Below are 13,075 nucleotides of genomic sequence, written 5' to 3'. Positions count from 1 at the left end.
AATGTACACCGGGTAGGGGATCCACTGAAGACTAGTGAGGCTAAGTTTAGTTTTTTTTGGGTAGGTAAGTAGGGGTTGGGGTGCAGTGAATCTCCCAGTCTTTTGGTACTCGCTTGTTTGGTATGTCGCTTTAGTGATGTAATAATGCACTGCATAATGTAGTGTTTAAACAGGCTGAGGTTGAGTTTAGACTTTTGTTGGTTGCAGAGATTTTTGAGGGTTTTAGCCCATTTGTATGTCTAACTTTTCCTCAACTTGTCAGTATTGTGGCGTGGTTGATTATGTAAAAATGTTGTGGTCATTTTGGGGATTTTGATCACTTCGTTTTTGTTCTCCCTGTAGTGGTGTAGCAGCCTGTAGTATTGTTTTGTTTATTTTGGGATTGTTATATTGATCATGTCTATAGTTCAGGAGTTTGCTGAAAACCCGTCTGTAGAGGCGTTTAATAATCTTAAAAAGGAGCAACTTTTGGATTTGGCTACTTATTATGAAGTTGAGTTGTCCGTTTCTGAAAAACGCCTCAAAAATAGCATTAAAACTGCTTTGTTACCAGTTTTGGTAGAGAAGAGGGTTTTGCCTCCTGTTGATATGAGGGATTCTATCCGGTTGAAAGAGCTTTCTATTCGGGAGAGAGAGTTAGACAATGAGAGAGATAAGCCTGTAGGTTCATCTCCAAAGCCCAGTTATGCTGCGGTCCATTCTTCCAGTAGTCCAGAGCAGGCTTGTTTCTATTGTAAGAAGCCTGGGCACTTGGTGGCAGACTGTCCAGTGCTGAAAGAAAAACAAGCTGCGAAAGGCTTTGGGTTGATTAAAGCGTCTCCACATTTTGTTTCGCCCTGTCTTGAATTTTCAAGCGACGTTAAGACCGGCTATGAACCTTTCCTTAGTGATGGTTTTGTGTCGTTGTCTGATGATGATAATCTCATTCCCGTACGCATTTTGCGTGACACCGGTGCTGCACAATCATTCATTTTGAAAGGGGTTTTGCCTTTGTCTGAAACAACGAAAAAAGGCACCAGTGTATTAGTTCGTGGCTTTGAGATGGGCTTTACTGTTGTTCCACTTCACCAGATTATTTTAAAATCTAGTGTAGTCACAGGCCGCGTTGCAGTTGGTGTTCGTGAATCTTTGCCCATTCCTGGCGTGTCCTTTATTTTGGGCAATGATTTAGCAGATGGTAATGTGTGGAACCGAAGACGTCGAGTCACACAGTGCAAGATGTCTTATTCATCCCGAAGTTCCTCTCGTGCCACCAACTGTAAGGTCTATGTAGGTGGCCTTGGCAATGGTGCAGCCAAAGGTGAGCTGGCACGGGCCTTTAGTTACTACGGACCATTGCGCAGTGTATGGGTCGCCCGGAAACCTCCAGGTTTCGCCTTCGTAGAGTATGAGGATGCCAGAGATGCAGAGGATGCCGTAAAGGGGATGGATGGAAAGGTGCTTTGTGGAGCCCATGTCAGAGTTGAGCTGTCTACTGGTATGTCAAGAAAGTCCTGTTATGGCCGTCCCAGCTGCAGGCAATTTGAACCCAACAACCGCTGTTACCAGTGTGGGGAGAGTGTCGCTTCAGTTTATGATCTGGTTCCAGACAGAGGGAACGTAGTGTGTCCAGATCTCGGTCTCGTTCGATCAGTCATAAGAAAGACTGTCATTTCAGGTCTGCCAGCCCAAGGAGAAGTCCAACACCGGGTGCTGACTGATCTGAATACTGTTCAGTGTTAAGGCTTCTTCACCTTGTAAAAACATCACTATCATCTCAAGCAGCTCATGAATATTTCTTTCCCTTTCTTTTTTTTCAAAATTCCCTTCACTTCTAAAGTAAGTTTGAGTTTTGAGATTGTCACACACATCTCTATTAGTGGGGTGTTTGTGTATGGTATTATGTGTATTGTCATTTATATTATGATTATGGAGACTGGAGTCACCATTTTGGTGTGAGGGTGTGTTACGTCCCTCCACTACATGTGGTGGCTCTGTTTCCTTTTCTAATGTTTGGCTGCTCTGCAGTATGTTTTCATTCGTTATTGTGTGCAGGTGTGATCTGTAACGAGTGGGCGGAGAGACACCCTTTAAAATCTCAGGCACTCCGTGCAGAGGGGAAACTGGTGTTCCGGCTATCACGCCTGTGATTTATCTTCCTGTGTTGTTTTTAATCTGTTGTAGTTAATCCTCTATCTTCTGTTTTGTTTGTAATTGACTCAATTGTTTAATAAACCCCCTAGACAAACGAGTCCAACTGACTTTGCGGTAATTGTATGTTGCGGTTAGTGTGCCTGATCGTAACACAGACTACAACAAACCCACAGAACAGGAGGCGCACACGTACACAACACACACACACACACACCGAAAAAACACACTTTTATCCTCAAAACATGTAGAAGCACACAGATGTCACACCACAAACCACATGTTGAGGATTGTATGGAATCTCAGAAGGTTTGCTCGGAGAATCCTTCAAAATATGATAACAACAACACATCCTACCTTTCATATCTGCTTTTTAGTTTTTAATAAACACTTCTAAACTATAACTTCTCTCATCTATGTCTTTCTGAAGCACTACCAAACACATCTAGAGCCAAACCATTAGCTTTCAGTAACACTTTCTATGAAGCCCATGCTTATGATGACTTATAAGCCCATTTATGATTATTTATAAATATATGTATACAGCCTCATTAAGACCTATACTGCATTATATGAACAGTTATAGTTACATTTATATTATTTTTAGAATTACTTATAAGTCATGCATTTGCTTCTATAATGTGCATGCTCATAATTTATTATACACTGATTTATAAATGATCAAATATTAAATAGTTGTTCGCTGTACCAATTAGTTATCAATTATGTCTTTAATAGCTAATGTTTGCATTAGAGGTCATGAATGGTCAGTATTGTTGCAGTGTTTTGCTAGTTTGTAGCTTAAAAAAAAGATAAAAAAAATCTTTCACTGTTTGTATTAATGATTTCTGTTTTTCTTTTCATTATTTTATTACAGGAATTATTGTTCATTATTGTTCATTAATTGCATTTACAAATAAACAATTTAAAATGTATAATGAGCACATGTTCATGATTTCTTATCATTTGCTTTAGGAGAATCCTATGTTTTCACTTTACTTACAGTAAAGCCATCAATTATGCTTTTCTAGAGGATAATAACTGTATTATCACACAATAAGTATTTATAAGAACACAACAGAAATAATCTGAATTGCTAAAAAGTATATAATAAAAGTAATAACAAAAGTAATATAATAGCATTATAGCAATGCAGGCTGCATCTTTATAAATACATTCATCGAACCATAAGACTGACTAATTAATACTTATCAGTGTATAATGGATTATGAGCATGCGCATTGAAAAAAGCAAATGCATGACTTATAAAAATAATATAAATGTAACTATAACTTCTTATATTGCAGTATAGGTCTTAATATATTTATAAAATACTAATACTTACTTATAAGTATAAATGGAGCAATAATTCATTATTAGCAAGGTCTTCATAGAAGGTGTTACTTCTTTCACTACAGCACTTCACTGACCTGTTCTTAATCGACTTGCCTGCTTAAATAAATGTGAAACAAAATACGCAAGCCATTCGACAAGCGACAATCAGCACGATCGCACCTTTACTTCCATTACTTGGCAACCGCGGACACAACTCTGGGCCGCCGTTACTGGACGTCTGGCTGGAAACACGTGCAGATTAGCAGGAGAAGTGACAAGTGATCCACACGGAGGAGGAACGATCCCAGAACCAGCTGCCAGGAACACCAGCCAACCCGGAGAACGGCGGCCAACAAACTCTCCAAACGCCAGACGTTTACAAGACTTCAGTCTCTTTCTCTAACTGCCGAGACGAGGACAGGTTGAAGGTTGTGCTGAGCAGAGGCCGGTTAGACACACAATAGTGTCTATTGTACACAAAACTTATTGGAAGAGGAACCGAATACAAGCACAATTATGATTTGACTTTTACATTTACGTTCACAAGCGTCTTTATGGGGATACTTCCATTCTGCACCAATAAACCAGCTAGCTCACATTTTAATGCACAGTCGCCATGCTGCTAACTTCCCCTGCAGTTCCTCTGCCGAAAATATCATTTTAGACAATTCAGTTAAAAAACAAGTTTGAGGTTTGTTAGTTAAGCAAGTGAAAAAGCTGCACGGCTCTGTGGAATACTTGATTCTGATTGGTCAATCGTGCCATCCAGCGGTATCTTATTTCCAGATAACAACCGTTGAAAACAGAAACACAGGCTCAATATTTCATGTCTCATTATGTACTTATGTGGCAAATATCCGACTAATAAGCGTGATAATGTACAACCAGCAGGTTGTTATCTCAGAATAAACCCCCTTCAGGTGTGTGCGTGTGTGTGTGTGTGTGTGTGTGTGTGTGTGTGTGTGTGTGTGTGTGTGTGTGAGAGAGAGAGAGTGATCTCAGAATAAACCCCTTCAGGCTGATGAAGACCTGATCCTGATCACCCTGTCGGGTTTATTCTGAGATAACAACCGGCTGGATGTATATTATCCTTTACTCATTGGGAACTCGGGATCTAGAGCAAATTCTCCAACGCCTAGGGCCTCATTTATAACCGTTGAGTCGAAACAGGCCCTGAAAGAGAAAACTTCCCACACAGAAGTTGTGATTTATAAAAATAAACTTGACGGGAGAATGTGCGCAGCTGTAAGTAAACTCTGAGCCATGCGTACGAACACCGATGGTGAGCTGAGGGACTGACGGCATATTCATGATGAGTCCTAATCATAAATACAGTGCATGTTCACAATAACAGTTTAAATAAATAAAAGAATGATTTAAAGTATGTTTTACATCTGATCTGAATCATTTAGATTAAATATGCCATTCTCATTAATGGAGTTAAGCACTTAAATTACATGAAATCATTACTGAGAAGTTACAACATTTTTTATATTCTAATAAATAGAAATATGTGTAGTGTATGCGCTGCTTTTGAACACTATTCCTGTGGCATGCTGTGTTTTAATGTTTGCTTAGCGCATTAACTCATGGTTTGAGTAAATATTTCCATGCAAATAATGATCAATAATGCACAATAAGGCCTAACTGTTTCCATTAAAAATATCAAGCAATTAAAAATACTATTTGGCCAGTGGAAAAGATTGAGACAAACTTTCTCTGAAATGTATTTTATACTATTTTGATTTATTTACAAAAACAAGGCAAGGATAGGCTACAAAATTATTTTGAGCAATTTAATGTGACAGCACATCCATATCTCATATTTTGTCTTGTACCGTTAAACATGTGATCACGTGGACAAATGATATGAGGATGTTTATAGTACAACGAGGCGTCGTAAGCTCCATATATGGTTATTTCAGGGAGAAGACGCATGAACACAATCTTCCGCTGACTGGGATTTATAAAGGGAATTTAGCGCAGGTTCTGGCGTTCACACGGTTTTGAATATTTTTGGGATTTTGGGCGCACATACACTTTTAGTGAGGATCCTATGGCCGTTCTGCACCAATAAATGGACTCCATTAACCAGCTAGTTTAACAAAATCTCCACCAGATCCCAGCTAACTTTACCTACAGTTCCCCTTTAGACAATTCAATTAAAAATCAACTTTGAGGATCATTAGTTAAGCAAGTTAAAAAGCCTTATTGGGAACTCGGGATCTAAAGCAAATTCTCCCAATGCCAGATGTTTAGAAGACTGAGACGAGGACAGGTTATATACACTGTTAGATACACAATTGTCTTTTGTACCTCCAGACAAAATTCTCATTGGAAGAGCTGATAATAATCAGTGCAAATACAAGCACTTCATTTACAAGCATATTAATGGCCATTCTGCACCAATACACTGACTGGGTAACATACAACACCAGCTCCCTGCTAACTTTATATAGTTCCCCTTAAAACACTTCAATTAAAGACCAAGTTTGAGTTTTGCTTGTTAAGCAAGTTAAGAAGCCTGATTGGGATGCCAGGATCTAAACACAAAACCATTTTGGTGGTCTTCTCAACAGGGTCTTCAAACCCCCCCCAGTTCTTGTGCTTTTGAAACCCTCCCGGGAGCACGTATTCATGCCGGCTGGGCTCTTCAAAGGAGCTTCTGGATGGCAGGAGCCGGATTGACTGCGGCCCAAGCCTGTGCTCTCTCACTGCGAAGGGAGGGAGGGAGGTGTTGGTATTTATAGATGGCAAGTGATGGGACGCCCTCGTTAGCACAGGGCTCACTGAGGCGGATGACAGACAGGCCGCTGGGGTCATGTGACCACATTACTCACTCCAGTGCCCTGCGAGACAGAGGATGAACCAGAGGGAAACTGTAGGAGAGGGAATCAAGGACAGAGAGAGGCAGAGGGACGAGGGGGAAAGTTTAAAGGACCATAAAGAATCAAAGCAATTATGGGTCCATCACGTCGCTCTTCTGCATCTCTGGTAGAACTCATGCATTTCCAGAGTACCATGCTTATGTACATAGTGGTCCATTTACCAGCTTAAACGGGATCAAACGGACAATGTTTGGAGATAAATGAGAGAGAAGAGAGACAGAGAAAGATATTTTGAACAAGCCTTCGTGAGGACCTTCCCACATTAAAGAGCTCGAGACAGGCAGGTGAGCCGAGACCGAGAGGCACTTTTCTTTCAACTTCTGCCACTTCAAACGGCCCCATGAGGAGGTGACACCAGGCACTCAGCACCACAAACAAAGGTGCAGGGGCCACGAGGGGTAGGAGCCCGAGAAAAAAGACCCTTTGTGTCCCTGTTTTTGTAAAGAGTCACGCAGTAACTATTCCGCTTGGCATGATATATAACAACACTCCAAAACTGGTGGGTCGTGATTCAGTTCTCAATCAGCAAATTATATAACATAAGAACTCGGACAGCAAAGTACTGTACACAAAAAACGCAGTAAGAATCACTTCCTATCTATTCTGTTGAAAAGCCATGCATCTGATCAGTAGTTTGGCTCAAAGTCATCTTGGTAGAAGCACGTCAAATTAAACAGATGTCAGCATGCACTGGTTGGCCATGATTAAATATAAAGTAATAGAAAATGTGACCCAGATGGCATTAACTACGAGATGAAATGAGGATATTATTATTGGTATTGATATTAGTATTGGTAGCCGAGAGTATGAAACCAGCGTAATTCAAGAGGCATAAACAAATCAAACACTCAAAGTATTTACCTCTTAAGGCCCAAGCTGTTTTTTTTTTACATGCATTTTTTATTTCTCTTTGCTATTTGGGCTTATTGGAACCTAATTAGAATAAAAACTAAGTATCATCTTTTGATATGATGTACTTGTAGAGAAAAATGATGTCCACATATGTGGATTCATGGTCCAAATTTCCATAAAACACAATAAAGTCCATAACATGTGGATTCATGGTCCAAATTTCAATAAAACACTATAGTGTCCATAACACCACCAATTCAACAGTGAACACAATTGTGGACATAAGAGCTAAAATGTGCTGTCCACGTATGTGGCCACTAAGCCCTAGGAGGTTAAACGTTTTTTGTTTTTTTTTCATGAAAATATTAATGACATTTAATTTTATATACATATACATTTTACTATATTATATTATTTATATATTATTTTAATGGTAATAAAATAAAGTAATAAAATATAAACAACAATGAAAAACCTGCCATTTGAGTGTTTGAATGTTCTGTATCAACACCGAGACAAACTGATTATTAGACAAAAATAGCATTATTGTTTACTTTTGTATGATATGCAAGTTTGGCTCTAATTTTGAATTGCCATCTAAAGTAAAATCTGGATCCTGAAGAGAAACCGGTTGAGAACCTCAAGATAATTCCTTCCCAAATTAATCTTTTCACAGAAATATTTTCATGTTGTTAGTGTATGGATGTTAGTTTGAGCGAACACTGCTTTTATAAAACATTACCGTCACCAGAACACTAGAGCATTAATAGATATGATTAAAGCACTAGTCAAAATGGGAGGTCTGTTTTGCAAACGAGCAATGATTGTAAGTTTAACACTGACATGAACTCTTTCATGCCCTTGTGGCTTTAATCAGACGACAGCGAGAACAACGAACAAATGCTCCTCGCTCTCCTTCCTCCACAGGGCTTCACGTACTGCACGGCAGTCCCACGGTTAATGAGAACGAGAAAGGTTTCAGCTTTCCCATCCACTAGCCTGATTGAGGTTGTTTTGGTTGGATTAAGATACTGCCTACCTCAGTTAACATTTGATTCATTCAGAAAGGCTTGTTCCAGTAGTTTCTCCTGCAGTTAAAGGGTTAAAAAGAAGGAAAAACGGACCCCCTCCTTCTGCAGCTCTCTTCTCTGAATGTAGTGTCTTTTGTGTTGCTCTAAACCTCTCTAAAAGACTCTCTAAAACTCCTATGACCAGTGACCCACTCACCCACATCGTAAAGAGGCTTGGGGGTCATGGGTTCACAACAAGGTGAGCTGCGGGTGGCGTTTGGTTTCAAAGGCTTGATACTTCACCTCGGTTCTCAGCTCTCAAAGATCCAGCGGCAATGAACTAAATGTGGCTAATTAGCATTGCATTCGAGAGGTGAGAGAAAACAAGCTAAGATCATGATACCTACAGGATAGACTCTCCAGTTTATGTACACCCACTATATCCTGCCAACTGATTTTCTTTCACAGATTATCTTGTAGCTCTTGTCGTTCCAGTTTGTTAGACTTGGGATTAAACAAATACCCCTAAATGAATCTGACTCACTGTTTAGGCTGTTAATGTCACAGGCAAGAATGAGTTCTCGAAGTAAACCAGCTATGTAAGCTCACATTACCATCCTCATCAGCTTTGACATTTCAGTTTAACGCACGACTGACCGCCAGACAAAAACACAGGGATGAAAGTGTAGGGAAAGTGTCTTACCATGCCAGAGCCACATTCGGTCCCATCAGCGAGAGGCATGTGTTGCGTACGACATCCGACATCGCCCTCCGCACTGGTGCACCAGAGACGCTTGCACTGTTTCTGCAATCGGCAAGAGTCACTTCAGTCAGAACTGGAGAAACAATGACTTGAACATTGGTAAATCAAACCCTTTCCAAGTACCTGAGAGTTCCCTTGAACCCATTGACCAGAAGAAATAATGAACAACAGGAAAATCAAGCATAGTGTCAGTTCTGGCAGGTCACGTTAGTCAAGCTCGCATCAGCTGATCCACGTCTACCAATAGGAATATGACGCCTATCACAGCATCCATTTATAAGCACCTTCAGTATTATCAACAGCAATCGCGTTTCTCAGGAGCTAATTACCCTCCTCCATCCCCAGCTCCTCTCGTTTCTCATGAACTAATTACCCTCCTCCATCCCCAGCTCCTCTCGTTTCTCAGGAACTAATTACCCTCCTCCATCCCCAGCTCCACTCGTTTCTCAGGAGCTGATTACCCTCCTCCATCCCCAGCTCCACTCGTTTCTCAGGAGCTGATTACCCTCCTCCATCCCCAGCTCCACTCGTTTCTCAGGAGCTGATTACCCTCCTCCATCCCCATCTCCTCTCGTTTCTCAGGAGCTGATTACCCTCCTCCATCCCCAGCTCCTTTCGTTTCTCAGGAGCTGATTACCCTCCTCCATCCCCAGCTCCACTCGTTTCTCAGGAGCTGATTACCCTCCTCCATCCCCAGCTCCTCTCGTTTCTCAGGAGCTGATTACCCTCCTCCATCCCCAGCTCCTTTTGTTTCTCGGGAGCTGATTACCCTCCTCCATCCCCAGCTCCACTCGTTTCTCAGGAGATAATTACCCTCCTCCATCCCCAGCTCCTCTCGTTTCTCATGAACTAATTACCCTCCTCCATCCCCAGCTCCTCTCGTTTCTCAGGAACTAATTACCCTCCTCCATCCCCAGCTCCTCTCGTTTCTCAGGAGCTGATTACCCTCCTCCATCCCCAGCTCCACCTCTCATCAGTCAGGATTTGCCATTCTGACTAAATTCTTGAATTTTGTTGTACATTTAAATGTTGAATGAATGATGTCTGCAATATATTCATGTTGGTTCTGTTCTGTTTACCCTAAGGGGGGTTATTGCTGCTCTCCCTGCTCTTATCCATGCTAGGCTGCCCAGAACAGAACCAGACCGCCAATCCAAACTGAATGCTAATTGTCAGTCGTATTTGACGATAGTGGTCCTGACAGAAACTGCAGAGATAAAGACTTGAACAATAGTAAATCTAACTGTAGCAAGCAGGGCAGGGCCGATCTGTGGGAAGGGAGCGAGGCCGGATGCGCAAGGGCTAATAAGCGCCACACCGGACTCTAGTCCCACGGAGGAGCTCAGGAAGGATAAAAGGAGGAGTGACGACAGTAAAGGACCAGAGAGGACCAGGCCTGGGATGTTTATGTTGTGTTTATTAAGTTTATATGCAGCAGACGTCCGTGAGGGGCTGGGTCACTAGTTGGGTCACTAGAATGGACAATGAATTCCGATGGTTAATTAATTTAGCTTTGAGACTACAAGAACCCAATGACAGGAAATAAATTTAAACAACCGAATAACTGAAGAAATAATGACTTGAATATTGGTAAATCTAACCCTTTCCAAGTACCAGTAAGTTCCATTGACTTGGGTACAAAGCTAAATACAGTTGAGTCACTAGTATGGACAATGGATTCAGATGGTTATTTAAATGAGCTTTGGAACTACAAGAACCCAATGACTAGAAGAAATGATGAACAAGAGGACAACTTAAGAGGAGTTGGGTTCCCTAGTCGTTAAATGACTAAACAGCCTCCCAAAAGGATGACAAACCAATGCACAAAGGAACATTGTTTCAGGATATCTTGCTAACAGGGTGGTCACTAAGTTAAGGTGTCACTGATACAGTACATTTGGAATCCGCTGTCGAAGTATATTCAGATGTCGTACCATGAACGGACAGACTTGGTAGCCGGGACCGAACATGAGTTCACACTGCCGGTTGGCGTTGTAGAGTTGACCTGGCAGCTGGTTGGGAAGGTTATACGTCCGGCCTGAGGGCTCGTCCAGGAGACATTCACCATAACCGGTGCTGAGAAGAAAAAAATCAGACAGATATCAACACATTTAATCAAGCGATAGCTTTCTTCATCCTGGTTTCTGTCCTCAGAAGCCTGGGGTAAGTACTATTATAAAGTATCCCAGCAAGCAATTTTTGTGTTTTAAAAGATGTCTAATAGCCGTCCAAACACAGCCCTGACGTCTAGACTAAAAAAAGGCAAAATTTGGGCTGTCAGTGAAATTTAATAGACGTCTAAACCATATCCCAAGAATAGACTACTCATCAGCGCATATAACATGTCAAAGACATGAAACCAAACACCTTGTAATCACTGTTGGCTTTGCTTTGATGATGGAATATCATACATCTCGCAAGTTATTTAGGCAAAAATGACATGTAACCAAATTCAAGGTTATTTTGGCTAGAAGATGGTTACTCATAGCCGGACTGTATCAGGTCTATAGTTATCCTAGACGGTGAGTTGACGGCTATTGCTCGGTTTGATTTGTTGTTATTTTGCATCAGTTGTCAATGGATAATATGAATGCAGTCTTTCTGATTTCACCAGGCATCTGAAGGCCAAGTGTAAGAGGATGGCAGCGGTGGGTGGTCTGCTTTGTTACCTGCTGATAACTGATTGAATGGACTTAGTTAGACAACACAAAGGCCGCATTTCAATGGGGAAAAAGACGGTGTTCTTTAACAATGGTGGGTCTCCAAGAATCAACACAACGGTGCCAAAACCAACATTTCAGCACATCAGTCCAACACGCCTTCAGCTCCGGCTACGTCATGACATATATGTCCCAACACACCCTTCCTTTGAAACACATAAAAGAGCTACAAAAGAGCAGCTGTACATTGAAGCTCATTGAATTGTTGGGCTTAACATCTCTGAATGGCTCTTTCAGCCATCGGCACCAGAGAGGGAACAAAACAAACCTCTAGACAAAGTCCTTTCTCCGTTTGCCTTCCGCATGCTCACCTTTCTGCAAGGGAGAACGGAAACTGAAGCTCAGAATAGCCGTGTGATGCAATTATGTGAGTTCTTGATGTTGCTGATTCAATTTGTCCTTGGCTTTGAGACTAAACACCTGTGTCAGTTGATTCTGTCCTCTCATTACCTCGCTCACCCTCCGAACAACCTACAAGAAACCTCTGTCTTTATGAGGGGAAAAACGAACACTACTCGAGGGGCATGTGTCCTTTTGTGGGACTCATTTATCCATCAGAGTTACGATGACAGTGCAGAGAAGCGGCGTATGCTCTCGTCTCTCCGCACCTCGTCATCACCAGTTATGAGTTTGTTCATAAAATCAGCAAGACTGAAGCTGACAAAAACCTTTCACAGGAGTATGTTAGTGCAAAGCTCTTAAAGAGCGATAAGATTACAGTAAACTGAGACCATCAGATCTCTAAGTATCTCTCAGCTACGCTCAAGTGAGTGTGAGTGTGTGAATTCAGGCTCTTTCACATGATTAGAAATGCAAACAATGAATACTGAACAATTTGCATCCTTACACCAGAGTTACAAAGACAGTTCACCCAAAAACGATAGTTGTGAATGCAAAAGAAGATATTTTGAAGAACTTTGGGGGTCAATTTTGGACCCTATTGGCTTTCATTATATATATAAAAAGACTAGAAATATCTTCTTTTTGTGTTCCACAAACAAAAAGAAAGTCAACATAAGGTTGAGTAAATGATGGAGGAATTTTTAGAGGATTTATCCCTTTAGGAAAGGTTATTTATATACCATTGTATGTATTGTGGTACTCCAAGGAACTGCATTGCAAAAAAACATGTTACTTTCTTGAAAAAGTGCCGTAAGAACATTTGGGCTCATCAAATGTTGTGGTTGATCAGTGAGCAGGTTTCTTTGAGTTCAGGTCAGGCTGCGCCCTTCTGGCACAGACATGAAGTCCACACCTGGAGATCATTTGGGCGGGTTGGTAAAGTGAGTTTATTAAGGAAAATGACTCACAGTTATTATTACTGAAGGTTTTTTGGATATGTACCATGGTACCTTGGAGAAACAAGTAAATATCATA

At 41.2% G+C, this 13,075-nt stretch overlaps 1 protein-coding gene across 1 annotated transcript in view; it reads right to left on the bottom strand.

The window, feature by feature from the left end:
- LOC309491189 (A disintegrin and metalloproteinase with thrombospondin motifs 20) overlaps positions 1-13,075 on the bottom strand; it is a 125,652-nt gene that overhangs the window by 81,085 nt on the left and 31,492 nt on the right. Inside the window, exons 10-11 of the mRNA XM_082160614.1 lie at positions 10,913-11,054; positions 8,919-9,020 (exon numbers count right to left, since the gene is read on the bottom strand). Of these exons, the coding sequence (XP_082016740.1) occupies positions 8,919-9,020; positions 10,913-11,054 (244 nt within the window). The remainder of the gene's footprint in view (positions 1-8,918; positions 9,021-10,912; positions 11,055-13,075) is intronic.

The sequence above is a fragment of the Leuciscus leuciscus genome, assembly GCF_965113295.1.
Source record: "Leuciscus leuciscus genome assembly, chromosome: 25".
Lineage (NCBI taxonomy): Eukaryota > Metazoa > Chordata > Actinopteri > Cypriniformes > Leuciscidae > Leuciscus > Leuciscus leuciscus.
Note: the sequence above shows the minus strand (reverse complement) of the source record. Positions and strands in the feature narration are given on the sequence as shown.